The 26,604-nt window shown below is 38.2% G+C and overlaps 4 protein-coding genes across 4 annotated transcripts; 1 reads left to right on the top strand and 3 right to left on the bottom strand.

The window, feature by feature from the left end:
• The first annotated feature begins 1,070 nt into the window (after positions 1–1,070).
• Positions 1,071–2,433, top strand: LOC131334694 (uncharacterized). The gene is made up of 2 exons (XM_058369875.1): positions 1,071–1,664; positions 1,817–2,433. The coding sequence occupies exons 1-2, from the start codon at positions 1,121–1,123 to the stop codon at positions 1,888–1,890; spliced, it is 618 nt and encodes a 205-aa protein (XP_058225858.1). The 5' UTR covers positions 1,071–1,120; the 3' UTR covers positions 1,891–2,433.
• Positions 2,434–5,031: 2,598 nt separating this feature from the next.
• On the bottom strand, positions 5,032–16,066 carry LOC131332592 (protein transport protein SEC31 homolog B-like). The gene is made up of 6 exons (XM_058366894.1): positions 16,046–16,066; positions 15,940–15,975; positions 6,140–6,253; positions 5,840–6,010; positions 5,303–5,428; positions 5,032–5,202 (listed from the first exon to the last, which is right to left on the bottom strand). The coding sequence occupies exons 1-6, from the start codon at positions 16,064–16,066 to the stop codon at positions 5,032–5,034; spliced, it is 639 nt and encodes a 212-aa protein (XP_058222877.1).
• Positions 15,657–18,831, bottom strand: LOC131334692 (putative disease resistance protein At3g14460). The gene is made up of 4 exons (XM_058369873.1): positions 17,435–18,831; positions 17,373–17,399; positions 16,676–16,779; positions 15,657–16,210 (listed from the first exon to the last, which is right to left on the bottom strand). The coding sequence occupies exons 1-4, from the start codon at positions 18,492–18,494 to the stop codon at positions 16,073–16,075; spliced, it is 1,329 nt and encodes a 442-aa protein (XP_058225856.1). The 5' UTR covers positions 18,495–18,831; the 3' UTR covers positions 15,657–16,072.
• Positions 18,831–20,644, bottom strand: LOC131334691 (putative disease resistance RPP13-like protein 1). Its single transcript, XM_058369872.1, has one exon. The coding sequence runs from the start codon at positions 20,480–20,482 to the stop codon at positions 18,833–18,835; it is 1,650 nt and encodes a 549-aa protein (XP_058225855.1). The 5' UTR covers positions 20,483–20,644; the 3' UTR covers positions 18,831–18,832.
• Positions 20,645–26,604: the final 5,960 nt, after the last annotated feature.

The raw sequence follows: 26,604 nt of genomic DNA, 5'->3' as shown, positions 1-26,604 counted from the left end.
TTCTTGAAACTTCTTTATGGTATCAGAGCCTCTCTAAGACGAAAGTCTTGCGATCCTGATCTTTCTTTGTTCATTGACAGAAATTAGGGCACAGAACTTTGATTGTTCTTCGTTCGTTACCAGAAATTAGGGCACAGAAATGGCTTCGAATCCAGCAAGTTCAACAGCTACAAGTTCAACTACAGTCGTCATCCCTTTCGCTCTTGCATTTCTCGTCTCCAATTTTCACTCTTTGGTGAACATCAAGTTGGACAGCTCCAACTACTTACTTTGGAGGATTCAAGTCGAGAATGTAGTTGATGCCAACGGCTTCTTTGGTTATCTCGATGGATCTATACCGATTCCGTCCAGTCAGATTCGTGATGCTGAAGGTAATCTTACAACAAATCCTGAATTTCCTCTGTGGCGATTGATAGATTCACAACTTAGGTCATGTTTGACTGCATCTCTATCACAATCCACACTCCCATACGTTCTAGGGTTACGAACTGCTCATCAAGTGTGGGATTCTCTCTCAAATAGATATAATTTCTTATCTGAAACACATGTTCAAGAACTTAGAGATGAATTGTACAATTTGTCCAAAACGTCTACGATTGAGGCCTATATTGATCATGCTAAGGATATTGCACAAAAACTAGTCGCAGCTGGTAGTCCAGTTGATGATGATGAACTAGTTTTTAGAACTTTACAAGGCCTACCTAAGGTCTTCAATGGTCTAAGAACTGCAGTCAGGGCTGTACGAACTCGAGGTCATAATGTGAGTTTTGAAGAACTTGTTACTATGTTAAAAAGTGAAGACAAGCAACTTGGTAAAGAAACTTCTGAGCAAGATGTTGTGAACACTGTTCTTGTTACTACACATGGGAATTCCTCTCAAAATCAAGAGTCAACAAGAAGCATTTCTTCCATGATACCTTTTGTTTCTTCAGCTCCTGTGCCTCTGCCTCAAAATCAGATTGGGGCAAATCAATCTCAACATCAGTATTTTCCTCAGAATTTCAGATCTTCTACCAATAGAGGCAGAGGGGGTAGAGGTTCCTATTATCCTAAAGGACCCTGTGATATCTGTGGTAGAAGTAATCATTCCACGACTTACTGCTACTATAGGCCAAATAATATGCCTTTTGATGTTTCAAGCTCACAGTGGAGAGGGTACACAAATTTTCCTTCGTCTTTCCCATGGAATCCTATGATGCCTGGTGTTCCACAGTACACTATGCCTTTGTATCAAGGGTATCCTAATCAGTCATCTAGATTTCCTGCTCAGAACTCTGGTGGCTACAGATTCAGTGGTGGGTTTAGGTCTCCTAGTGGACCTGCTCTACCCATGCAACACTCCCAGTCCATATCACAGATGCCATCACCTCAACATTTAACACATCAGCCTTCATTTGCTGGTTTCACTGAGAGTTTTGGCATGCCTTCTTTCTCTGGGCCGTATGGTAGTTGCTACATGCAGCAAACTCCTTCTGCACCCTCAGTTGTTTACAATGCTGATTCCTACAACAGTACTGCATCACAGCCATGGTATTTTGATAGTGGGGCCACCAACCATATTACCAATAACTTGCACAATCTGAATCTGGAACATTCGCAACCCACAAATGTGAATGAAGGTGTCTTGGTTGGTAATGGGAACACATTGCAAGTTACTCACACTGGTAAGGGTCTATTACCCACTCCTGCTACTGTTTTTAATCTTTCTCATATTCTGCATACTCCTCACATCACACACAATCTATTGTCTGTTCATCAGTTTGCAAAAGATAATCAGTGCTTACTTATTTTTGATTCCAATGGTCTTGTCATTCAGGACAAGAACACTCATCAAGTCCTCTACAAAGGCCCTTGTCACAAGGGTTTGTATCCCATTCTGAACCACTCTAAAGCTGCTTCAGCTACTGCTCTTCTTAGTCAATCATCTTCTGCAGAACTGTGGCACAGAAGGCTTGGGCATCCAAGTACTCCTTTGTTTACTTCCTTAATCAAACAATTTAGTTTGCCTGTTGGTACTTCTACTTTAGTTGAGTGTCCTTCTTGTCGTATGGCTAAGAGTCACAAACTTCCATTTCCTATTTCCATTACTCATACCACTGCTCCTTTTCAATTAGTACATATGGATGTTTGGGGACCTTCCCCCGTTGCTTCTAATAAAGGTTTCAAGTATTATCTTTTGGTTATTGATGATTTTTCACGATACACTTGGTTGTTTCCTATGCATTACAAATCTGAAGTTAAGTATAAGAATTCTAGTTTCAAAGCTTATGTACAAACTCAATTTGGCACTTGTGTCAAAACTGTTAGAAGTGACAATGGGGGCGAATTTCTTAATCACTTTCTTCTTCATTTGTTTCTTTCATCTGGTGTCATACATCAAACTACCTGCCCCCATACACCTGAACAAAATGGGCTTGTGGAAAGAAAACATAGACATTTTTGATTGAGACAACCATTACCTTGTTACTCCAGGCTAGTTTACCTGTTTCTTTCTGGTTGGAAGCCTTAACCAATGCAGTGTATTTAGCAAATAGGTTACCTCACACCTCTTTGAATTTCCAGGTGCCTTATGTTCTGTTATTCAAGACTTCCCCTAATTACCTCAATCTCAAGCCCTTTGGTTGTTGTTGTTATCCTTGGCTCAAACCATATGTAGCACATAAATTGCTTCCTAGGTCTACTCCTTGTGTCTTCCTAGGCTATTGTGATAATACTAAGGGGTTTAGATGTTACGACCCTAAAACCACCAAAGTTTACACTTCTAGACATGTTCAATTCATAGAAGCTGAATTTCCTTATCCATCTCTTACTGCGTCTTCTTCTAATACTTCTTCTGTTGTTTCCACTTTCAATGTTCCCTTAACATCTTTTGATGATCTTATCATCTCTGTTCCTTTGTCTAACCTTCACTCTGAAGTTTCTGTGCCATCATCTTCTTCTAATCTTGTTCCTCCTCTTAATTCTAACCCAGTATCTGTTTCACAACCAATAGAGTTTTATGTTCCTATTCCTGATTCTCATTTTCCTGACCTGTCCACCACTTCTCTTGATTCTATTCCGTCTATTTTGACTCCAATATCTGTATCTCCTTCTCATTCCTCCTCTTCTCTTTCTTCACCTTTAGTTTCTTTCCAGTCTTCTCCTGTTGTGCTTCCTACTTCTTTACCTCCTACTGTACCTGTCAATACTCATTCTATGGCTACAAGAGCAAAACATGGGATAGTTAAACCCAAAACCATTGTGAGTCTCACTGCAGTTGCTAGTACCTCTGCACCTCCACACACTGAACCAAAACATTTTTCTGAAGCCATCAAACACTCTGTATGGCAAGCTGCAATGGCAGAGGAGTATCAAGCATTAGTCCATCAGGGAACTTGGTCTCTTGTGCCTTCTCCACCAACTGCCAATGTGATAGGCTGCCAGTGGATCTATAAAATCAAACGACACTCTGATGGTAGTGTGGCCAGATACAAGGCCAGGTTGGTTGCAAACGGGAATCAACAAGCCGAGGGATTAGACTTCACAGAAACTTTCAGTCCGGTTATCAAACAACCTACCATTCGAATTGTTCTCAGTTTAGCAGTGCACCATGGCTGGACTATCAGACAGCTTGATGTTACTAATGCTTTTCTTCATGGGGTAGTGGAAGAAGAAGTGTATATGAAACAGCCACTTGGTTATCAGAGTGTCACGTATCCCAATCATGTTTGTAAATTGCATAAAGCTTTGTATGGCTTAAGACAGGCCCCAAGAGCTTGGTTTTCTTTATTTTTAGCTTTCTTCTTCAACAAGGGTTTGTGAACAGCAAAGCAGATCCTTCTTTGTTTTCTCTCAAGACTGATCAAGGTGTGACTTTGGTTCTGGTCTATGTTGATGACATTCTCATCACTGGTAGCAATGTGTCTTATATCACTGAATTAATCAGAAATCTTGGCAGCCGGTTTGTAATGAAAGATCTGGGGACACTTAGTTATTTCTTGGGCTTAGAAGTTGAGTATCATGGTAATAGTTTGATTCTATCTCAGAGTAAATATGCTACAGACCTGCTGGTGAAGTCTGGTATGAATGAATGCAAACCTAGTCTTTCTCCCTCCTCTACTAAACCAGCTATCTTGGATCCTGATCCATATTTTGAGAATCCACACTGGTATAGGACTGTGGTTGGCTCTTTGCAGTATCTTACCCTTACTAAACCTGAAATTTCTTTTGCTGTCAATCTTGCATGCCAGCATATGCATGCTCCTAGACAAAGCCATTACATTGCTGTTAAAAGAATTCTGAGATATGTCAAGGGCTGCATACACCAAGGACTACATTTTGTTCCTAGTTCCCTTACCTTAACAGGATTCAGTGATGCTGACTGGGCTGGAGATCATGTAGATAGGAGGTCTACCACTGGTTTTTGTCTATTTTTGGGTTCTAACTTGATCTCATGGTGTGCAAAGAAACAACACACTGTTGCCAGGTCTTCCACAGAAGCTGAGTATAGAGCCTTAGCTCAGACTGCAGCTGATGTGTCTTGGGTTCAGCAGTTACTTCTTGATGTTCATGTTTCCCCTACTTTGCCTCATCTCATCTGGTGTGACAACCAGTCAGCCATTGCCTTGGCGTCTAATCCTGTTTTTCATGCAAGGACCAAACATGTCGAGGTGGACTATCACTTTATTCGAGAAAAAGTTATCAGCAAACAGATTTTGGTTCAACATATTGGTACCTTGGCCCAAATTGCAGATCTTTTTACAAAATCTCTATCTGTGGACAGGTTTCTTTCTTTGAAGGCCAAACTCATGGTCATGGATACTCCCATGAGTTTGAAGGGGGGTGTAAAGAGAACTCATTAGTTAGTTGTGGACCAAACTGTAATTACGTTAATTGTGTGGCTAGTTTGTTTAACTGTAGTTAGAAGTAGTTAACTGGGGTTTGGTTTTGTAACTAATGCTGGTAAGAGTAGTGCGCAGTATATCAATCAAGAGCTGAGTTCTGTATCAGCACGATTGAAAAGAAATGAAAATGGAGATTTCTCTCTCTCTCTCATTCTTTCTTTATCTTTGCACTAGTAACCGGCACAAATCCCCTAGATGCTGGGGTCGGAGCCAAAACCTGAGACATCTTATGTCCAGGAACTTGACCTACTTGAGATGGAATAGTGCCAAGTGAACCACCAACGTGAGGTCCTGTTTGATAATTGGGGTTGCCGGTTCCCTGAAAAAAATAATTAAAGAGTTAATTTCAGTATATGCAATGCAACATTGAAACGGTTACTAAGGTCGAAGTAAATTTAATCTCACAAAAACAAACATACTGGATACAGCTGAGAACCCAATGTCGGCTGCTGGTATTGCTCCACATTCCTCAACACAGGAGGGGTTGCAGGGATGAAGGGTTTTACTGTAGTCTGAGGGGTTACTGGTGGAGTAGCAATGTTCATCTGATATAAAAATGTATAAACATCTCAACAGAATCAGAGTTTGCAGCATAATTTCGTTGTATTAAATGACAGTTGGAAAGTACATTAACATAAATTGATCGAGGAGAAACAAAATAGGAAGAAGAAATTATTTAAGAGAAACCAAGGAAAAACAGGTTCATGCTATTACAATCGCAAACACCAGAAGTTCTGGCAAACAATCATCAGAGTTGTAAAGCTTCAAAGTTGAGAATTTGATTTCTGTCTACAAGATTTATAGGTAACCCAAAACCTTTAGGTAGCAATAAGCATAATGGAAGAACAGAAATCTTTTAGCAGAGCAAGCTAACAACTACAGAAAACACTATCACGATTCTTTTAGTACAAAAATTATGTACTTCCCTATTGGAATTAAACCCGACTGTTAAATACCTGTTGAACTTGAGGTGCTTGGGATGGCACAAACATTTGAGGCTGTGGTGCTGGCTGATATGGGGCAGGAGCACCATATCCTCTCCCATATGAAGAGCTAAATGACTGTTGGTAATTTTCCCCATAAGGATTTGTTGGAATGTTTTGTTGCTGTTGCGATGGTACTGTTTCCTACAGAATAAAGAAGGGACAAACTACTAAAAGAGTGAAAATATTACTAAAAGCAAAGTAGCACATTCTAAAGTTACACAGTTGCTGAAACACAACTTCTGTGTGTCAAAATGATGAAAGATTAAGCACCTGATAATAATGTTGAGGGGCCTCAACTGCGCCAAAACTTGATGGATCAGCACCGTATGCGTGTCCTGTTTGTGACTGAAAGTTGTCGAAAGCCAGAGACTTGGGTACTTCTTTCTCTGCCACAATAGTTGTTGGAGATTTTCAAAATAAATTAGATTTTAGTTTAGAATTTTTGGAAAGGTACTGAGTGAGGTTTTTGTGAAAGGTTGTTACACCTTTCACATGGGTTGTGACTTTATGTAATTGGTTGTAACACCCATTAATTTAGGGTGTGTTCATTTGGGAAAGGATGTGAAACATGGGGGTGCCTGTTTGGACCATATATTCACCGCCCGTCGATAATCGACTGAAAGGTGGTGATTATATAAATGCAACCTATTTTATTATTATTTTTGGTATTTGTATTTTAATAACATGTGCAGGACACTTGGCGTATCTCTATTTACTTGAAAGTTGAAAGGACACTTGTCATTGTCCTACACACTTTGAGGTTGAAGAGAAGTTATTTGGACAAGTGGCATGCTCCTACACACTTTGATGTTAGTGGGAAGTTATTTGGACAAGTGGAAGCAAAGGAGAATGAGGAGTATTGAAGAAGTTGGGAAGTTATTTCCTGCACATATTTGTTTTCCTATAAATAGCCTTTTTAGGCCTCATTGTAATGGACACACAAACAACGCCAATCAGGCCTTTATCTTTTCTTTTCTAGGAGTAGAATTAACTTGTAATTGTTCACTCAATCGTCTCGATTGATTGTTCTTCTACTTTGAGGGTTAATAAAGTCCATTTTGTTAATCTTCTTCCATACTTCACCCACTTCATTGTTTGTTTCCAAAGAAGTCCTGAAATACGGCAAGGAACCAAACTCCACTTTTCACACCCACATTCCAGCAAGCTTACGATACGATTTTCCGTCGATTCTCCATCGATTGGAAAGAAAACGAGAATTTTGATAACAGTGCCTCCAAGAGGCATGACCCTTCTAATTAAATGTTTCATGAAAGGGTTCCTACCAAGAGGCATGTTTCCTTCTAATTAAATGATGTCTGACATGACCTTTCCTAACTAGTGTCTTTAAGAGACATGACTATTCTAATGTGTGTTTTTCCTAAAGACACAGGCTCCGTTCCAGAAATCTTTTTAAAAAATAAGCAGCTTATTTCATATTTTCAAATTCAAAAATAATGTAAATGAAAAATATTTTTTCAAATTTTTTTGCATCGTATAAAAGATATCGATGAGTTCTTTTAAACAAGATTCATATTGCATATTTTTAGATTTCAATAAATCCATAATTTTTGAGTTTGAAATTACCTTCTTAAAAAATAAGAACTTTTTTCGAGTTCTGGAACGGGCTCACAATCTTTTACATTATGATGCCTATAAGTCTATAAATAGGCCATTGGTTAAGTCATTTAATACACCAAAAAAAAAAATTCCATACTGATTTGATCTCTCTCTTTACACATTTTCTTGCTTGAATGGCAAACCGATATTCTATTATCCCACAAAATAGAATATCAGTTCTTGGCTCTTTTACGTTCGCTTAGCGGATATTCTGTCTGTCTTCGTTTGTGCAAACGCAAACAGAAAGAACCTAGAGTTTGTATTCGATTTATCTTGAAAGCGGATTTGCTGTAACCCAGTGCACACCTTTTGGTGGGGGCAAATACTGTCTTTAAGAAAGCGTTCTCCAACGTGACTCGAATGGTTTCTTTCGTTTCCATATCTTGAAGAGACGATTCCATCACTTTCATCATTTTGAAGACCGGATTTCCAACAATTTAAAGACAGTAATTTTTGCAAAGATGAAAGTGGATTGATTATGAAATGGGTCCTTAAGACGAAGAAGGATACATGTGTTCAATGCTGTGAGTTTTTCATCATTGATGATGGTGGAGCGGGCCGAACGAGACAAAATTAGGAAATTGTTCGAATTTGATTGTTGGAGATTTTCAAAATAAAATTGGATTTTAGTTTGGAATTTTTGGAAAGATACTGAGTGAGGTTTTTGTGAAAGGTTGTTACACCTTTCACATGGGTTGTGACTTTATGTAATTGGTTGTAACACCTATTAATTTAGGGTGTGTTCATTTGGGAAAGAATGTGAAACATGGGTGATAAGCACCCAATAATGCATATTCTTGGTGCTTAAGTCCTCTAGTATGTTGTGTTTGTATATATATATTGTCGTTTTTATGCGATATTGCACGTAAGGTACGTTTTTGTGTATTTCAGATAAAACGTGCTAATAAGGCGATTTTGATGCCGATAAACGTTTCGGGATGAACCAAGTGTCCAAATGCCCGCCGGTATCACCGAAGCCTAACGGTGCCACAAGAAGCCTCGGAGATTGGCCGGAGGTCAAGGTTGGCAAGGAATGTGCCAAAGTGGTTTAAGCAAGGCATATGCATCGAGGATGGCCCTCGAGGGTATCCGAGACTCCAAGGCCATAAGGCATACCTCCGCCAAGTCCCGTTGATCATGTAATGAAGCATTGGAAGGCCGTCGGGGCACGACAAGGCATAATGGCCCAAGCTGACCCTGTTCTGCTGTTTTCACACAGAGGTACCAATACCTCATTTTTTAGGTATTGGTACCATCATGCCGAATTAGAAGACAGTTGGATTGGTACCAATACCTCATTTTTTAGGTATTGGTACCAATGCCCTTCGGCCAGCACCTTTTTTGCTGAATATTTCAACCTTCCATATATGGAAAGTTTCTACTTCTAGTAAATTTTTGGGATATTTTGGGGGCCTTTTTGTCCATTGTAAGGCTGATTTTGTAAGGCCTATAAATAGTCTTGTATGCCATTTATGGAAGAAATGGCCATTAGTTAGTTTTTTTTAGGCCTAAGTCTTTTCTTTCTTCCTAGGACTCCATTGTTAGTCTTTCAAGCTCTTGTTTGTGTTTCCTTCAAGAACTCCTTAAGGTAATTGTCTTATGTTAAATTCTCGTTTATTAATGTTGTAGCTATTGTATGGATCTTCTTATAAATCAAGTTTATTTCCGTTTTTATCGGTTAATCACGTTTTCATTTCTTAGCATGTTTTCTAGTCTTTTTATTATGAGTGAGTAGTTAATCGGTTCGGTCATGGGGTGAGGTTCACCCTATGGATTAGTCCATTAAATGGTTTCTCTAAACTTTAGCTTAATCTCAAGGTTTTGAATGAATTAAACCCATGATTTCTAGTTTTGATCATGGGGTTGGTGGCTTCTTTGATCAATGAAGTTTATCGCCTTGTGCTACGAGCTTGATAATCCTACGCGTGCGAACGATCTTTTTTCGTCTCTCACTTGCGTTAAATGAGTTCAATTTGAATTAGGGCTTTGAGTTAAGTTATAAGTAGTCTTTAGCTTTTAATTCTTCTAGTGGAATCCGGACGGTTTCGGTTCACTCATGAGTTAGATGAAGGAACCGTTTGATGGCTAAGTCGTGGGTAAATCAATCCCTTTGACTCGACCATCTTAACCTAGTTTATTTCCAAGTTTAATTTCGTCAATCGAATCAAAACTTCAAAGTTGGCCGCTTGAACGCCGCAATCTATAAGCAACTTCTATTCCAAATTCGCTAAAGAAGATTTCTCTGTGGGAACGATCCGGTCTTCCGGTTTATATGCTATCAACGACCTAGCCCTACGCTTGGGGTGTGAACCTTTCTAAGAGGTTAGGTTGCGACGAGAAGCAATGGGGATGCCTCCAAAAGGCATGACCCTTCTAATTAAATGTTTCATGAAAGGGTTCCTACCAAGAAGCATGTTTTCTTCTAATTAAATGTCTGATATGACCTTTCCTAACTAGTGCCTTTAAAAGACATGACTATTCTAATGTGTGTTTTTCCTAAAGACACAATCTTTTACATTATGGTGCCTATAAGTCTATAAATAGGCCATTAGTTAAGTCATTCAATACACCAAAAAAAAAATTTCCATACTAATTTGATCTCTCTCTTTACACATTTTCTTGCTTGAATGGCAAACCAAAATTCTATTATCCCACAAAATAGAATATCAATTCTTGGCTCTTTTACATTCGCTTAGCGGATATTCTGTCTGTCTTCGTTTGTGCAAACACAAACAGAAGGAACCTAGAGTTCAAATTCGATTTATCTTGAAGGCGGATTTGCTGTAACCCGGTGCACACCTTTTGGTGGGGGCAAATACTGTCTTTAGGAAAGCGTTCTCCAACGTGACTCGAATGGTTTCTTTCGTTTCCATATCTTGAAGAGACGATTCCATCACTTTCATCATTTTGAAGACTGGATTTCCAACATTAGTGACACAAAATCATCAGCTGGAAAAGATGTTGCAGCAACGAATCCCTACCTGGGACTAATAGTAGAAGAGCTTATTTCACTACGAAGATTAATGTAGAAAATTAAAGACAAACTATCCATCAAACTCCCTATTCTGAAACTAATAAGCTTGAGGTGGCATCATCAATAACCATCTTCTTATCACATAAGAAAGTACCAAATACAAAACTCAGGACCTTCTTCAATGATGGGATCTTCAACATGTTCTTCTGGGTTTTCAGGGTTCATCAGACCTAGAAGTAAAAGTAGGAATCTGCACACAAAGATTAGAAAGTAATAACATAAGCTGCTACAACCCATATGCCATTGCAAAGGGGTCAAGCACAGCCAAACTCAGCTGGATATCTATGTAAGAACCTGAAACTTCCTTTTGAGGCCTGATTTCACCAGTATCCTCCATGTTCTTTCTTCATATCTTCAATAAAGAAGCCTGTAACTAAGATCTATCTATCTAATCTAGTACAATGCATTTGGTCAAACGCAACCAGGCTTAGCTGGATATATACCCGAAACTTCCTTTTGAGGCAAAAGTTCGCCAGTATTCTCCCCTTTTCTTTCATCATGTCCTCTATACACCAGCTGTAACTAAGATCTATGATCTATCTAACCAGGTACTCAAGTTCAAGACTAAATCCTAGATCGTATGTTGAAACTCTTCATTGACCAGAATACAAAATTTCGAGTACATTGGAAGACGTAGTAGTTCAGTAATATCAGAATCAACAATAAACAAAACATCACTCTATATCTCTCTTTTACCCCCTTTCTTGCTGGGTCTTGTTAAGAGGTGGATCAATCTCAAATAACTGCCTTTTAAAGTTCAGAATCTTATCTTACCCTACTATGAATTATGAAAACAGTAAAGCTCATAGTTCGATACACCCTTAAACATCTGTTACTCAAGTCTAGCAGATATGCTTCACTTCTAAGAAATGATCGTGATTGCCAAGATTCTGAAATTCCGTAAGAGATTCCGTCCGTGTTTGTTATATTGCGATCTCCAATAACTGTTAATATGGAAATTAAAAAAAAAAAAGTCCACTTCTGTAGATTTCCTTCTGGCTATAAACATAACGATCTCTGTTGACTGTGTAATCCGATCCCGTAAGATCATGAGCTCGGTAGACAATTCCTCGGTTCCTATCAGTTTCAAGTACCCCATTGCTGTAGTGAAAAGCCCTTGACTTACTAATATTTCAGCATATTTCTCAACAAGCTTGCACAAAGAAGCGCTAAGTTGCTTCTGCTCAGTTGCCAAAGCAAGGACCATAGTCTTTTCCATCAAATCCTGGTGACATAAACAAACACATTCCATCAACGTCCAAACTAGGACCCATATTGAAGTACGATAGAAAAGTAGAAACTAGAGCATATTTACTTGTACAAGGTCAACTTTGGATTTCCCTTCAGGCTCTGCTGTCAGACTCCGCGACCAAATTTCGACTGTCTTGTCAATATTTCCAGCACATATATAACAAAGGGTGGCAGCTAGTGTATTGCCAACAGCTCTGAGCCTAGAAGCAAGTGCATCACAGAGCAAAGTCCACTCTTCTCTCTGAGCAAACTGTACATGGATGACAAAATGAAGTAAACAAGGTGAAATCAAACAGAAAGTAATGCTATTCTCTTCTTATTCCATCATATGACAACTTTGGAGAATTATGTGTCTATATTTTTTCTTTTTCAAACACATGATCTATGTATTGGAAAGAACACATGGCCAGCATTGCTTGCTTTCAAAACTTCACTGAGGGACAGTAAAGTCTCTTGTCATACATTCAGCCAAAAAACTCTCTCCGAAAAGCAAGAATTTCAGAAGCACACAATCGGAAAATACTTGTGCCATAAGAGGGATGTATAAGCAGAAACTGGAAATGAATCATGTCAGTGTTACACTGACAGCAAGAGCAAGCCCCCCAGCCCAGAAAAGAAAACCAGATCAACAAACAAGCAAAGAAAGGTAAACAACCGGAATAACACCTAGAACAAAACCAGATATTGCTTAAAATCTGATTCCTCGTGCTTAAGACCATCATAAGAGACTTTTAAGACTAAACTCTAGTTGATTTCCGTGACAAAGCATGATCACAATTGCTACACTTATATCCCTCAGAGTTGAGGAACTTACAGTACAAAGCAGAGCAAGTCTCTTTCCAGGATTTCAGGGGCCTGATGTTCACAAGGCTAATGAGATCATTGTTAAACATCGCAGAAACAACCTGATGGTGAAACAAAATATCAGGAGAACCTTCAAATTACATCGTAATCAAACAATTTCATAACCACTAAGACAACTCTTTAATAGTTGAATAAAAGAAGAATTACACAGAAGTATGCCCATATCATCACTGATGGGAACTGGGAAGAGATAAATGGCATGATGACTTCCAAAGAAAAGAAAACAAAGTTTTGGCTACCTTTAAGTATGGAGAATGGCTCATCTTGAGGTATTGATCCCGTGTGCTCTCCCACAATGAGGCACCACCGACGTGAGCAATAACTAGAGCATCAGCCATTTTATTTGCAGATATACACAGTGCAACTGCTCCTTTGTAATCCCCAACAACCAATGCCCGTTGAACTGAATCTTCAAATGACGGGTCAGCACTCTCCTCTAGTCCATCCATTTCTTGTTGCATTTCCTCAACACTGGGAACTGAGTCTTCGACAGTAACGTTATCCCCAGAATTGGACACAGGTGTTTCAGCTTTAGGGCTTGGTAGATTGTTAAAGAAATCTTCCCCATTATCAGCCAGGAGGGCGGCAGTTTCTCTATCTACTGCATATCCTCCATTATGTGCTACCTTATCTTCAAGACCGATAGCACTTACTTCCTGTGAGAGATCATCTTGCACAACATCTTTTGCCTCAGTAGGTAGACTAAAACCAAGATGGGTAAGCAGTTTCGTCCTTCCTGTCCCATCATCTTCAAACATAACCTTCAAGAAGCCCCATGTTTCTCTATCATTCTCACACCTGCTCAAATAATCCAGCAGAATCATATATTTTTAAGTAATTTGTCAGTTTAGTATTCGACAGTGAAAAAGAGAAACAAGTTCACTCCATCATACTGAAACGTACTCAGACTCCTGAGTTTTTTTATCACATAAAAGCCTCAGTGGAGATCTCTCCCCATTTTGAATGGCAGCTTCAAATTCAGAAGAATGGCTCACCAAACTGTGTTCTGCTGCTAAGTTATGCACATAAACCTGGAACAGAGTGAAAAAATGAGCAAAAAAGAATATCGGTAAAAGACCCAGAACTACCAATTAAGCATACCTCTGAAGCTCCACCTGCAGCATCCTTCGAGGAAAAAGAAACAAGTTTGCCTCCAAAACCAAAAGACACCCCTGCTTTACGTTTATACCATTTTGGTGCTCTCAAAGGCACTGCATAGAATTGTTCTAGAGTGAACACATTGACCACAAATAAACCAGGAGGGGAAGAAAATGTGAAAGAACACAGCTAACAGTGTAGGCAGGGGCCGCTCCACCATATCCCGAGGGGGTTCACTTCAAAAAATGCACTAAAAGTTTTTTAATTTTTGACATGTAACTTCATTTTTCCTTAATATTGTTGGCACCAATCGTTCAGTAAATGAATGTTCACTTAAATTTGTGAGTAAGCAGATAATACAGCTCAACAAAATAAAATCAATTAGGCCCAATAAATTTTCAACCAAATATAAATACTATTATTTTATATAGATCTCTGTATACAAAAATTTTCTTTACGTTTTTCTTGCCGCAAAACGAAATTCCTAGAGCCACCCCTGAGCGTAGGACAATGAGGAGATAGTGACTGAAAAACTAAGGATACAATAAGAGCAAGAAAAATAAGGAAATAGAAACAGGCGATAAAATCACTTCGTTTAACAAATTTTAATGATTTTTGCAAATTCAAAATTTCCCGTTGATACATCTACCATGTCCCTGTTAGACTTGTCCCACATCGCTTATCTAAATCACCCAAGCTTGGTTAATATATTCTAGAGGCTACTCCATCTATTGCCAATTGGTTTTAGGTTGGAACCCTCCAAGAAATCTAACATGGTATCAGAGCTAGGTCTTGGGTGGCCTCACCTCTCGAGGAAAAGTCTCTGTCATCTCTGTCGCCCGAGTCAGTCAATCAGCTCTTGGTCAATCACCTCCACGTGCATCCGGGCTACACGTGAGGGGGAGTGTTAGACTTATCTCACATCGCTCATCTAAATCATCCAAGCTTGGTTAATATATTCTAGAGGCTACTCCATCTATTGCCAATTGGTTTTAGGTTGGAACCCTCTAAGAAATCTAACAGTCCCCTCAAAGCTTGGTTAATATATTCTTACTCTGGGATCATAAAAATCTCGATCGTTCATTGCTAGGATTAACATTCGAACCGTTCATTGCCGAGATAAACGGCCGGATGGACCGCTCGACACCACTGCTAAGCGGGGTGCTTGGCAACATCCTCGGATCCCTACTTGGGAGGAATAGTAGAAGAGCTTATTTTACTTCGAATATCAACGTAGAAAACTCGAAACAAACTATCCATCAAACACCCTATTATGAAACTAATAAGCTCCAGGTGGCATCATCAATAAAACCAGCTGGTACAAGTAACAACGCATGTGTTATTGCAAAGAGGTCAAACAAAGCCAGGCTCAATTGGATATCCGCGTAAGAACTTGAAACTTCCTTCTGAGACCCATTTTCATCGGTATCCTCCCATGTTATTTAGTCAAGTCTTCTATAAACAAGCCCGTGAGTCCGTGACTAAGATCTATCTAATCCAATTACAATTGCAATAGTTCAATCAAACACAGCCAGGCTCAGCTGGATATATACCAAAACTTTCTTTTGAGGCCTAATTTCACCAGTATCTAACCAAATTCCAAATTCCAAGTACATTAGAAACATAGTCTCGCTCAAAGAAATATCTAATTCTCTCTCCTTTACCCCCTTTCTTGCATGGTATAGTTCAAAAGGTGGATCATTCCCAAAATAATTGCAGTTTAAAGTTCAGAATCCTACAATAATATGATAAACAGTAAAGCTTCATTGTTCATGTACATGCATAAACATATGTTAAGTCTAGAAGATTTGCATCACTTTCAAGAAATTATCGTGATTGCTCATATTCCGAGTGCATTACATTTCGATCTCGAATATTCTGTCGTACCGACTTCAAGGATCACAAGTTAATCCTCACAGTATGTAACAAACAAAGCTACGCATGTGCATCTTTCTTTTTAGAAGTACTAATTTGGTTATCCTGTTTCTCATATATAAAGCAAGTAACAAATGTAAGTAGAACATTAAAATGCCAATAGGGGCTACTCATAATTGCTGCAAAAGAATTAAAATCAAAACAGAGTACACCCATACAAATTCCACTCCAGCTCATAGAAATTGGACGATAAAAGCAGAAATCCAAGAAAATATTGATGACTGGAGACAAAGAGATAAAGGTAGCAGCACCTCAGGGCTCGGACTTATACGCCTAACTTTGTTTCCTCCCTGTCACACACCGAAAACTGGTTTGATCACAATCATGTAATGCCAAAGCGATACGAGCGCTTTCCTTCACAAAGTCATAATCCAAACACGGCCTAGATGATCTGCCATCACTTTTCATACAATTTTGGCCACCCAAGATCCACCAGCTTTTAGAAGCCACTCAATGCAACCGGACCAAAAGCTCTTCTCAGATAACAGCCATGATTGAGATTTTGTGATTCTGCAAGCGCTTATGCTCAGTAGAATACCAACCTAGAAAAATTAAGAATTAGAGAAATATGCATTAGCTTAGATGCTCTATAGAATGACCAAGTAGATTATAATTGAGTGATGCAACAATATCACATTTTTCTCTGGAAAGTAAACTTAAGGGAACTACAGAAAATGCAAGGGAAAAAAGCTAGTAACGTCTTTGGTCAAACCACTCAAGGAAAGGGTCCAAAATAGTTTGAAATACGGTACTCAGTCAGACCTTCACATTTCTTCTACAGAAATTTCAGCCCTTGTATGTACCTCAGCATTAAACCAAGTGGAATGCCCAACCATAGGACCAATTCAAAGGTGTTTCTCTCCTAATTTATACAATTAAAAAGCATTTTTTTCCATCTTTTGAAAAAAAATCCTTGTCAACATTCTCATGAATATTTCAAAAAATGCAATTTCCAAGCCAGAAAAGAATACAAAGCGCATATACTGAAGAAAAATGAGAGATCAAACCTGCATAGCTGTATATGCCTCCAACGGTTTGCTACCAGTCAGCAAACTTCCAAATCCCAAAAATTGAAAACCAAATAAGGACGTTGGAAAGTTGCGTTCTTCGCCTAACCCGAAGTTAAAAAAAAAGTTTGGTGAGCAAAAAATAAAAGTACGTTGCATGACATTGAAAAAAATTTTAACATGCAGGCTTAAACAAGCACCAAGCACTTCAATTCCAAACAGCTCAACATTTAAGAGAATTAACAAGGACAGGCCAGCTTATGATATCGAATTTCTCCAATATTTAAGAGCATTAACAAGGACAGCTCAATGTTTATAAACATGAGTATCAGATCGATGGTTCTATAATTATAAACATGAGTATCAGCCAACTACGTAATTTGTGGTTGTTATTTTTATTGTTTCTACTTTGTAGTAGTAGTAGCAGTCGTAGTTCCAAATGGAGTTGAATTAATATGCTATATCTACTGCTTGATCACCTTTTTGCATATGCTAAAACAATAACTAAAAAAATCATGAGGAAAAGAAATGAATATATACTGGAAGCCCATTCATCTACACACATGCAAAAACAAAGAGAAGTACGTGATCGAGAAATTAATAATGCTAGCTAGCTGGAGTAGTACGTATTTATTAATAATAACACATGCAAGAATCAGAAGATGAATGGAATCAAGCAATGAGTGGGAAGAAATACCTGGGTGGGAATAGCTTATAGTTTCCCCTTCCCACATATGTATCGTGGATAGACTTATTCACTGATTACTTTACCATCGATTCTTATAGACCGGATGTGAGCAATCTTATGCCAGTCCTCTCCTTCCTCTCTGCGGCAACGAGGTTCCAGCAACGGACAGCCCAAAATTTTCAGCGCTGAGAGGGAAGTGGGAAGTCTCTCCACCGACAAGGATTGGAGCTGAGGGCAATTGCAAATATCCATGTATTCGAGAGAGCCGAGAAGTTGAAGGGCCCTTCCGTTGAGTGATTTAAGATCCCACATATCTCCGAAGGAGATATGTGTAAGAGTGGGGGGCAGCAGCCCCTCCTCGGGGAACGACTCCAACACATCTTCAGATTCACTCAACAGTACAAAGAGTGTGAGAGAGGTTAGTGCTTGCAAACCCCAATCTCTTCGACCACCAACAAGTTTCTTGCAATTGCTGATTTCAAGAAAATATAATTTGGAGGGCAGACCCCCTTCCGGAAAAGACTCAATTTCTGGACAGCCAGATAAACATAATGACTCAAGAGATGGGAGGAGGGTGTGCATTTGTTCTGGCAGAGACTTCAGTTTCTCACACCCCCTGATGGAAAGATCAGTTAATCCGGAGGGCAGACCCCCTTCCGGAAAAGTCTCAATTTCTGGACAATCGTTTATCTCTAATGACTCAAGAGAAGGCATTTGGCCGAGTGGTGGCAAGGAAAAGAAATTCTTGCATTTATCCAAACATAACCGCACCATATTGCAAAATGATTTATCTCCTAACCAATTAGGAAATCTTGTGCCTCCATAGTTTTGAATGTGAAGGATCTCCAAGTTTGTGTGAGGCTCTAGGTTTTCAAGTACATCTCTTTCCTTCTGTGAATCCTCCGTAGTGCTACCCCATTTCAAAGTTAACGATTTAAGGTGCTTTTTCTCCTTCAACTTTGCTTCCGATGCTTCATCGCCGCTTGTAACATTTTCCAAACCCGAGATGGCGATTGCTCCACGAAGACTATTAAGCTCTTTCAAACCATTAATTCCTGACCCGCTGCACTTTCCCACTACAAAATCAGTTAATTCCTGGAGATCTTTCAACCTACTTATACTCACTGGCATCTTTTCTAGGCTGGTATTGCTTAAATCAAGACGACGCAATGAAATAAGTTTTCCAAGATCTGCCGGTAATGTTGTAAGAAAAATACATTTAGATAACAAGAGTGTTTCTAAATTATATAGGGTATAGGTTGATTCAGGCAATTGAGTGATTTGACTGTAGGAGAGGTCTAAAAAGCGTAGATGGATCAGTTTGCCAATTGAACAAGGCAATTCCTCATAGATATATCCCGGCAAAGATAGCAGCCGTAAACGTGGTATTCCTGAAATAATCTCATCCAACTCCTTATTGCTCAACCACAGCGGTTGGCTCCGTAAACCATGGTAACGAAGTCTACGGTCTATGTTAGGAAAGTCCTCAAACACTTAGCATCCTTAATTAACCTTAAGTTATCAACGCCATCAAAGTTACGTCGAACATACGAGAAATGGCGTACATTCTCAGATGTACCGCATGGCTTGTCATCCTCTAGCCTATAACAGAAATCTCCCATCACATGTTGAGCTAAATCATGAACAAGATCATGCATGACAAACAAAGAATTATCAGCATTAGATCTTTGAAAAAATGACCTTGAAAGTAATTCGCGAAAGCACTCATAGCCTTCTTCTTCCACTGTCATGTTATTCTTGGGTTTCACCAAAAACCCTTCCGCCATCCAAATTGAGACTAATTCCTGCATGTTGAATTCATAATCCTTAATAAATGCGGAACAGAAAGCAAAACATCTTTTCAAATGGGAGGGGAGATAATGATAGCTCAATCTTAAGGCTGGAAGGATGTTGCTCTTCTCCTCCGATAATTCCCATATGGCGCTGTCCAGTATGTTGTTCCAATCTTTAACATCTCGTTGGGAGCGCAAAAGACCACCCAATGTTTTTGCAGCTAAAGGCAAACCTTTACATTTTCCCACTATCTTCCTACCAATCCTTTCAAGGTTAGGATGTTCATTGCAATCTCCCTTCTCAAATGCATGTTTGGAAAACAATTTCCAACAATCTTCCTCTGGTAATTTCTTCAAACCATGAATAGGAACTGTTTGCATGATAGTTGCAACACTCTCATTGCGCGTTGTAACAATAATCTTACTCCCGTGTGCTCCAAATTTGAAAGGAGTCATCAAGGCTATCCAATTGTCATAGTTCTCGTTCCAAACATCATCCAAGACAATAAGAAACTTTTTTCCACTCAATGATTCCTTCAGCTTGACCGCAAGCAAGTTTGGGTCCTTTGTATCACAAGCCTTCTCAGTGACTGCCTCAACAATTGCTATTGTGACCCTTGAAACATCAAATACATCAGAGACACATACCCATGCTTTCTTAACAAAGTGCCCATCCAATCTGCCATCGTTATACAAAAGTTGAGCAAGGGTGGTCTTGCCCACCCCACCCATCCCAACTATTGGAATCACATCTACCTTATCACTACTTTCTCCATCAGACAACAACAATTTCATTATCTCTTCTTTGTCATTCTCCCGTCCATAAACACAAGATTCATCCACCAAAGAAATTGTTGGCAACCTGGTTTGGGACCAGTTCCGTCCAGCAACTTCTCTCAAACCAAGTACGTCTTTTTCTTTCGAAAAATCTTCTAACGTATCAATCATCTTCTCTAACTTGGACTCTATCTCATCGTCAAATAATTTAGTGAAGGACGAGATCCGAGATTGGACCTGGTTCGAGCCGCTTTGGTACTCGGCTTCCCCCTTGCACCGCAAAGCCTCAGTAGTAATCTCATCCACCAAGTCTTCGGCGTCGTAAATGGCACCTTTCAGCTCGTCGAGCCATTCTTTCACAGCTGGATGAGTGATCTGCTTGTCCTCTGCATCATTGAGCACCTTATTAAGTCCAAGCAACTTCAGCTTCAGCTTCTTGAGGAGCCTTTCGTCATGCTTTCGACCCCGGAAGAAGTTGATGAAGTCCTTGGAAGTCAAACGGTCGAGCAGCACTCCAAATGCAGCGCCGAGAAGTGCTTCTCCAGCCATGGTTTTTTCTGTTATGCTTCACAAGATGGTGTAGGGAAACAAAGAGTGTAGGAAACCAAGATTGAAAGCCTCTACAATCTTGTAGTGAATGTCTTTTTGTCTTGTTGAGAGGAATATAAAACGTAGGAGTAAAAAGTTATCAAGAATTTCTACGAGCCGAAACTTTCATTAATCATTGCCTGGCAGGTGACTGGAATATATGGAAGGAGAGATGCTACGTACACTATCATTCATCCACTACATTTTTTGTAGGGCTCATTTCGGGTCCCAAAAAAATACAGAAAAATGTTCATAAATTTTAGAATAATATTTTATGAGGCCCTGTAAAAAATTAGTTCCAATGAATATCGGTAAGTATTATTTCTTGATTTGTAGGGGCGAAACTGCTCAACTGTACAGTTTCGCCTCTACGGATCAAAAAATAATACTTACCGATATTTGTTGGAGCCGATTTTTTACAGGGCCCCATAATATATTATTTTAAAATTTATGAACATTTTTTTGAATTTTTTTGAAACCCGAGGTGGACCCTACAAAAAATGTAATGAATGATGTAGTGGTTGGTGGTAGTATACCTAGACTTATTGATATGGAAATGTATTTTTTATTAGCGGAATAAATGTATTTCCCCTTTTGGAAAGCCACTGGCACACACGCTTAGAAAATACTCTACAGATCAATGTTTTGTTTGGATTGATGTTTGAAAATTTTTTTAAAAAATAATAGGGATGGTAAGTGAAGAGAAATAAAGAAAGAAATGTTGGAAGTAGGAAAAATCTAGGGAGAATTTTTTTAAAAATTCTTTTTAAAAATGGAAGAGAACAATGCACAAATTTGGAGTGCTGGACCAACAAAACAATTAACAATAGTAGAAAACATTACTCCTTTCCGGGGACATTGGATAAATAAAATAGAGAAAATCACGAAAATATTAAGTAGTACATTTTGGAAACTTACTTAAAACTCTATGGAAACTAAAAATATGCCTCTTATCTCATTTTAGTGCAACTTTTTTTAAAAATAGAAAAGTTCCTATCTCAAAAAGTCCAGAAAAAGAAGAATTGATTTGTGTCTGTAATTTTGGTACTTTTAAATCTAACAGACAAAAGTATAACACTTTTGAAAAAAAAATCAAAAAATTTTTTTTTTTTCGACGAACAAGCTCGATACATTATAATAAAACACAATATTACAAGTTCAACAAAGCTGCCTTTGTTTTTACATGAGTAGCTTGCACTACTTGTCTATCCACCTTAACAACTTTAACTACATTAAAATGAGTACATAAGGAACAAAAATCCGTTCGTAAGGTTTGAGATTTATTTTACACCAAAAAACTTTATTGTTGTGACATTTCCTATTCGATTTGGATTTTGAAGAAAATTTTTAAAAGTAAGTAAGTGAAGAAAGATTAAAAAAAAAATTATTAAAAATCGTTGGCAAAGATTTTGGATACCCAACAAACATACAGGCCACACAACGCAATTATCAACCGACCAAAATAAATGAAATGAGGATGACTTGACCGGATAAAGCTACAAAGACAAAAATGGGGTCACTGGCAAAAATTCAACAACCTCACAAGGTTTTCCCTTTTGCAACTTTTTCCTGGGTTAGAGCATCCGCAATGTATAGTAATAATGAAAGGAAAATGATTTTGTCGTCATTTTTTTATAAGTGTATTTTTTATCAAAAATATACTTACAGAAAAATAGTATTAATAAAAAAAAGAGTGGCAAAATCAGCAGCTATAATCAAGACTGAATAATCAAAATTTATCATATCAGATTTTGATGATCCATTTAGAGATTGTTAAAGTTAGTAATATTAAATTCCACATTTTTATTTTTTGCCCATAATCAAAATGAGTCGATAAAAATTCAAATCTAACGGTCAATTTTTTCCTTCTCAATCTAATGGTCTATATCGAATGACATTCTAGTAAAATAAGTGAAAGTAAAGAACATTTGTTAAAATCCATAATGAGGCAAAGACTCATTACAAGCATAACCGAACCATAGTAAGGCATAACCAAAACCATAGCTGGTTGGATTTGGTTATGCCTTGATTGATTTTTTGGATATTTCTTGGTTATGCTTTGTTTGGGTTTTGTTATGCTTGTAATAGGTTTTAATTATACTCATAATGGTAAAATTATGCCAAAAATTACGGTGTCTTCAAAATGACTGGAGACACCATAGCATAATCCTTTAATAAAAGAACGAAGTTTTCAAGAATACCCTTTCAAAAGGAAAAAAAAAAATCTGTACTCCAAATAGGGATGGCAATGGGGAGGGTCGAGGGTGGATACCACTATCCCCGTCCCCGATCCCCGAACTCAAATCCCTCCCCATCCCCGCCCCAATCCCCACCGGGGATTTATTTTTACCCTTCATCCCCGCCCCGAACGGGGAACGGGGATCCCCGTGGGAATCTGTGATCCAAAGATCCCAAAACTTTTTTAAAAAAAAGTCATTTGCCATAAAATACGAACCAAGAAACTAAAAAAACAAAAAAATCTATGCTGCCATTTCAAACCAAATACCAAGGAAAATAGCCACAGTTGCTGCCATAGTATCATTACAAACCAAATCAAAATGAAAACAGTCACATCTGCTGCTGTAGTGCCATTATAAACCAAATTTAAATTAAAACAGTCACATAGTTGTTGCCATAGTGCATTACAAACCAAATTGAAATATAAATAGTTTCAAACAAACAAATAAAAACAGTTTCAAACAAACAAGACGAGTAGGCTAGTGGGGCTGGGGCGGGGATCGAGAACTCTAAGTCCCTCACTTATGTGTGTGTGTGTGTGTGTGTATATATATATATATATACATACACACACAGTCCGGATCCAATGAGGGATCCTTTATGGCCTTAAGGTGAGGGACTCCCCTTTCCCGATCGAATTGCGACAATCCGAGCCGCTCAAAGTGTGCAGAACGTGATTTTAAGAGTACTTGTGAGAAATCAGCAAAAAAAATGATCGGGAAGGGCTTGATTCGAGCAGTTTTTTACTAAACCGTTCAATAAAAAACTATTCGGATCAAGCCTTTCCCGATCACTTTTTTTGCTGATTTCTCGCGGGTACCCTTAAAATCACGTTCTGCACACTTTGAGCGGCTCGGATCGTCGCAATTCGATCGGGAAAGGGGAGTCCCGCACCATAAGGCCGTAAGGGATCCCTCATTGGATCCGGACTGTGTGTATATATATATATATATATATATAAAATTATGTATTATATATAGTAGGCTAGTGGGGCGGGGATCGGGGCGAAGCGGGGATCGGGGCGGGTACTACTTCATATCCACCCTCTACCCGTTCTTCACTTTTTAAAAAAAATTATCCCCATACCCAACCCGATCTCCAAATAATCTCCGAATCTCCTACCCATTTGGAGCAGAGAACGGGACGGATTGGGTTGGGGCGGCCGGAATTGCCATCCCTAAAGTCTCCAAAGAGGCAAAGACTGGTTGAAATGTTAGAAAGAATAAAAAAAAAAGTTGGCCCTGGTGCAACTGCATAGAGTAGGCCACACAACGCAATTATGTACCGGCCAAAGTAAATGAAATGGAGACTTGACCTGATAAAGCTGCAAGGCAATACATTAATAATTCCTTGAGCAACTCCACACGGTTTGATTCCTCCATTATCATATACTCTTTCCGTCCCAATTTGTTTGTCCAATTATCGAAATTCGTATTTTTCAAAAATATACTTATATCTTACATTTTATAATATTTTTTACTATTTTGAAAATTTTGTATAATAAAAGTAATTGTAATCTATCAAACAAGATCCATATTGCATATTAAAAACTTTACGAATTGAAAATTATAGTCAATTCTTTGAAAGGTCAAACGCTCTTAAAAAGTCAAAAATAGGATAAACAAACCGGGACGGAGGGAGTAACTGGGTTTGGACATTTGTGGTGGAAGAGAACCAACCCCACACGGTTTTTCCTTTTGCAACTTTTTCCTGGGTTACTTCCTAGCTATTTGCTGGAAATGAGGGGGAGGTTTTTCTCTTTTTTTTTTAACAAATCGCAAAAAAAATTGGTGTAAAACTCACAAATTTATACCTTCAATTACCAGAGCATTACAACGCTTTGGCATCTTGACCGACGGAAATGCTATTTCTAGGGCTGGCCCAATCATTTTGATCACATATCCGACATTTTTTTCTATTCTTTCAGAATCATTATTCTGGAAAAGATTTTGAGTCGTGAACTCTCCCTATCCTTTTTTTTTGGATTGAACTGCCAAATTATAAATTTAATTAAATTAATTATGTAACTCATTTGGCGTTTTTTTATAAATAAAAACAAAATAAAAATTGTAATCTACAATTTTTTTTGTTTAACGGAAACATGGCCAAAAGTTAGGAAGGTGACCTAACAAGATAAAACTGCAGAGCCAAAAATGTGGTCACGGGCAATAATTTTAGCAATTGAGCGGAGCAAACCCCACACGGTTTGATTCCTCCATTATTACTCATCTAACTGATTGGGAATTTATGGTGGAAGTGAACCAACCAACCCCACACGGTTTTCTTTTTCACCTCTTTTTTTCCTGGGTTCATCTCCTTTTTTCGCTGCAAGCCACAAAGTTGTAAATTGTAATAGTTCGATTGTCTCATTTCTCTTGTGACCGGAGTTCGAGTCTCACAGAAAGCAAGTTTAGGGTTTAGATTTATGGATAACTTCTGAACTTTCGTTGACTAACATACAAATATCCCGCCAACTCTAAATGATGTACAGTGTACCGTATAACAAAAATAATGATAATAATAAATAATAATGGTGGACATTATGCAAACACATATTCCTTTCGTTCCAATTTACTTGTCATTTTTAGGAGTTTGTGTCACTTTTTAATTAATTATATCTTGTAATTTATAATGGTTTAGGTGATTTCAAAAACATTGAATTATAGAACAAATCGAATCTATCAAACAAAATCTATATTGGATATAAAATTCATTACCGTTTTAAAAATATAACTAATTTTTTAATCGAGTTAGAATAAAACTGGGACAAATAAATTGGGACGGAAGGAGTATAATTTCCTTAGCACCACCAGTGGTACATCAAATCCATGTACCGAACATGGATTTAATCAAGAAATCAAAAATATGGGGACTTCACTATGCAGTTGGCCGAATATCGGCTAGCTTGTACCAAGTTTATTTTCATGATCGGAACCGTTCATGTCGTAAAGCTTGTCGAATAGTATAACTACGTCAAAAATCATGCTAACCAGATAGTTATTAATACGTAATCAGAGTGACTTTTTGCTGTATTAAAATAGTGTTGATGAGTTTGATCCAATGTGGCCATATCCATTTTCAGAAACATAAATGTGATCCAATCATGTATTAAACAGTGTTAATTAAAATGATTTTTGATTTGCTTGAAGTTTTCGACGAGCTCTACGACATGAACGGTTCCGTTCATGAAAATAAACTCGGTACAAGCCGATATCCGGTCAACTGCACGGTGCAGACCCTATAAGGGGACTACCAATAGGTCCGTAAAGTAAACCTCATTCCAATAACTAAAATAAATACTTATTTTTTATATTAAGGGTGATGAATTGTGAAGCAAAAAATGAATACTTAAAAAATAAAAACATTAACAGAAAGGGGCCAATTTGACTATGAAATTGAACTTGAACTTGGGAAAAACAAAGAGAGTGAGTGTATTTGCAAAAGTACTTAGTTACACAAGCTTGTCGTACGTTAGACAAAGTTGGCAAGCGTACATGCTAATGGTGCATTGTAGAACTGATGAATACAACATAAAAATCACCCATGTTTTACATTATTACCATCCACAAATATTGATCAACAAAGCAATGAAGATTACAGATGTTGTAATACTATCAATGGATCTTCGGAGAGAAATGATAGGAATGGAAAAAGATATAAATATCAAATTTGTACTGAAAGAAATGAAATTATGTTTGCCAGAATGCATTTTACATGCCCGAAAAAATTGAATAGGAATGAATAGATTTAATTTTCTTTCCCCATCAAATCCAAGATCACACATACATACTACATACCATAATTACCACACACACACACACACACAAAAGATCACACATACCACA

The sequence above is a fragment of the Rhododendron vialii genome, chromosome 7a, assembly GCF_030253575.1.
Source record: "Rhododendron vialii isolate Sample 1 chromosome 7a, ASM3025357v1".
NCBI classification, from domain to species: Eukaryota; Viridiplantae; Streptophyta; class Magnoliopsida; order Ericales; family Ericaceae; genus Rhododendron; species Rhododendron vialii.
This window is presented reverse-complemented; position numbering and strand designations above follow the sequence as displayed.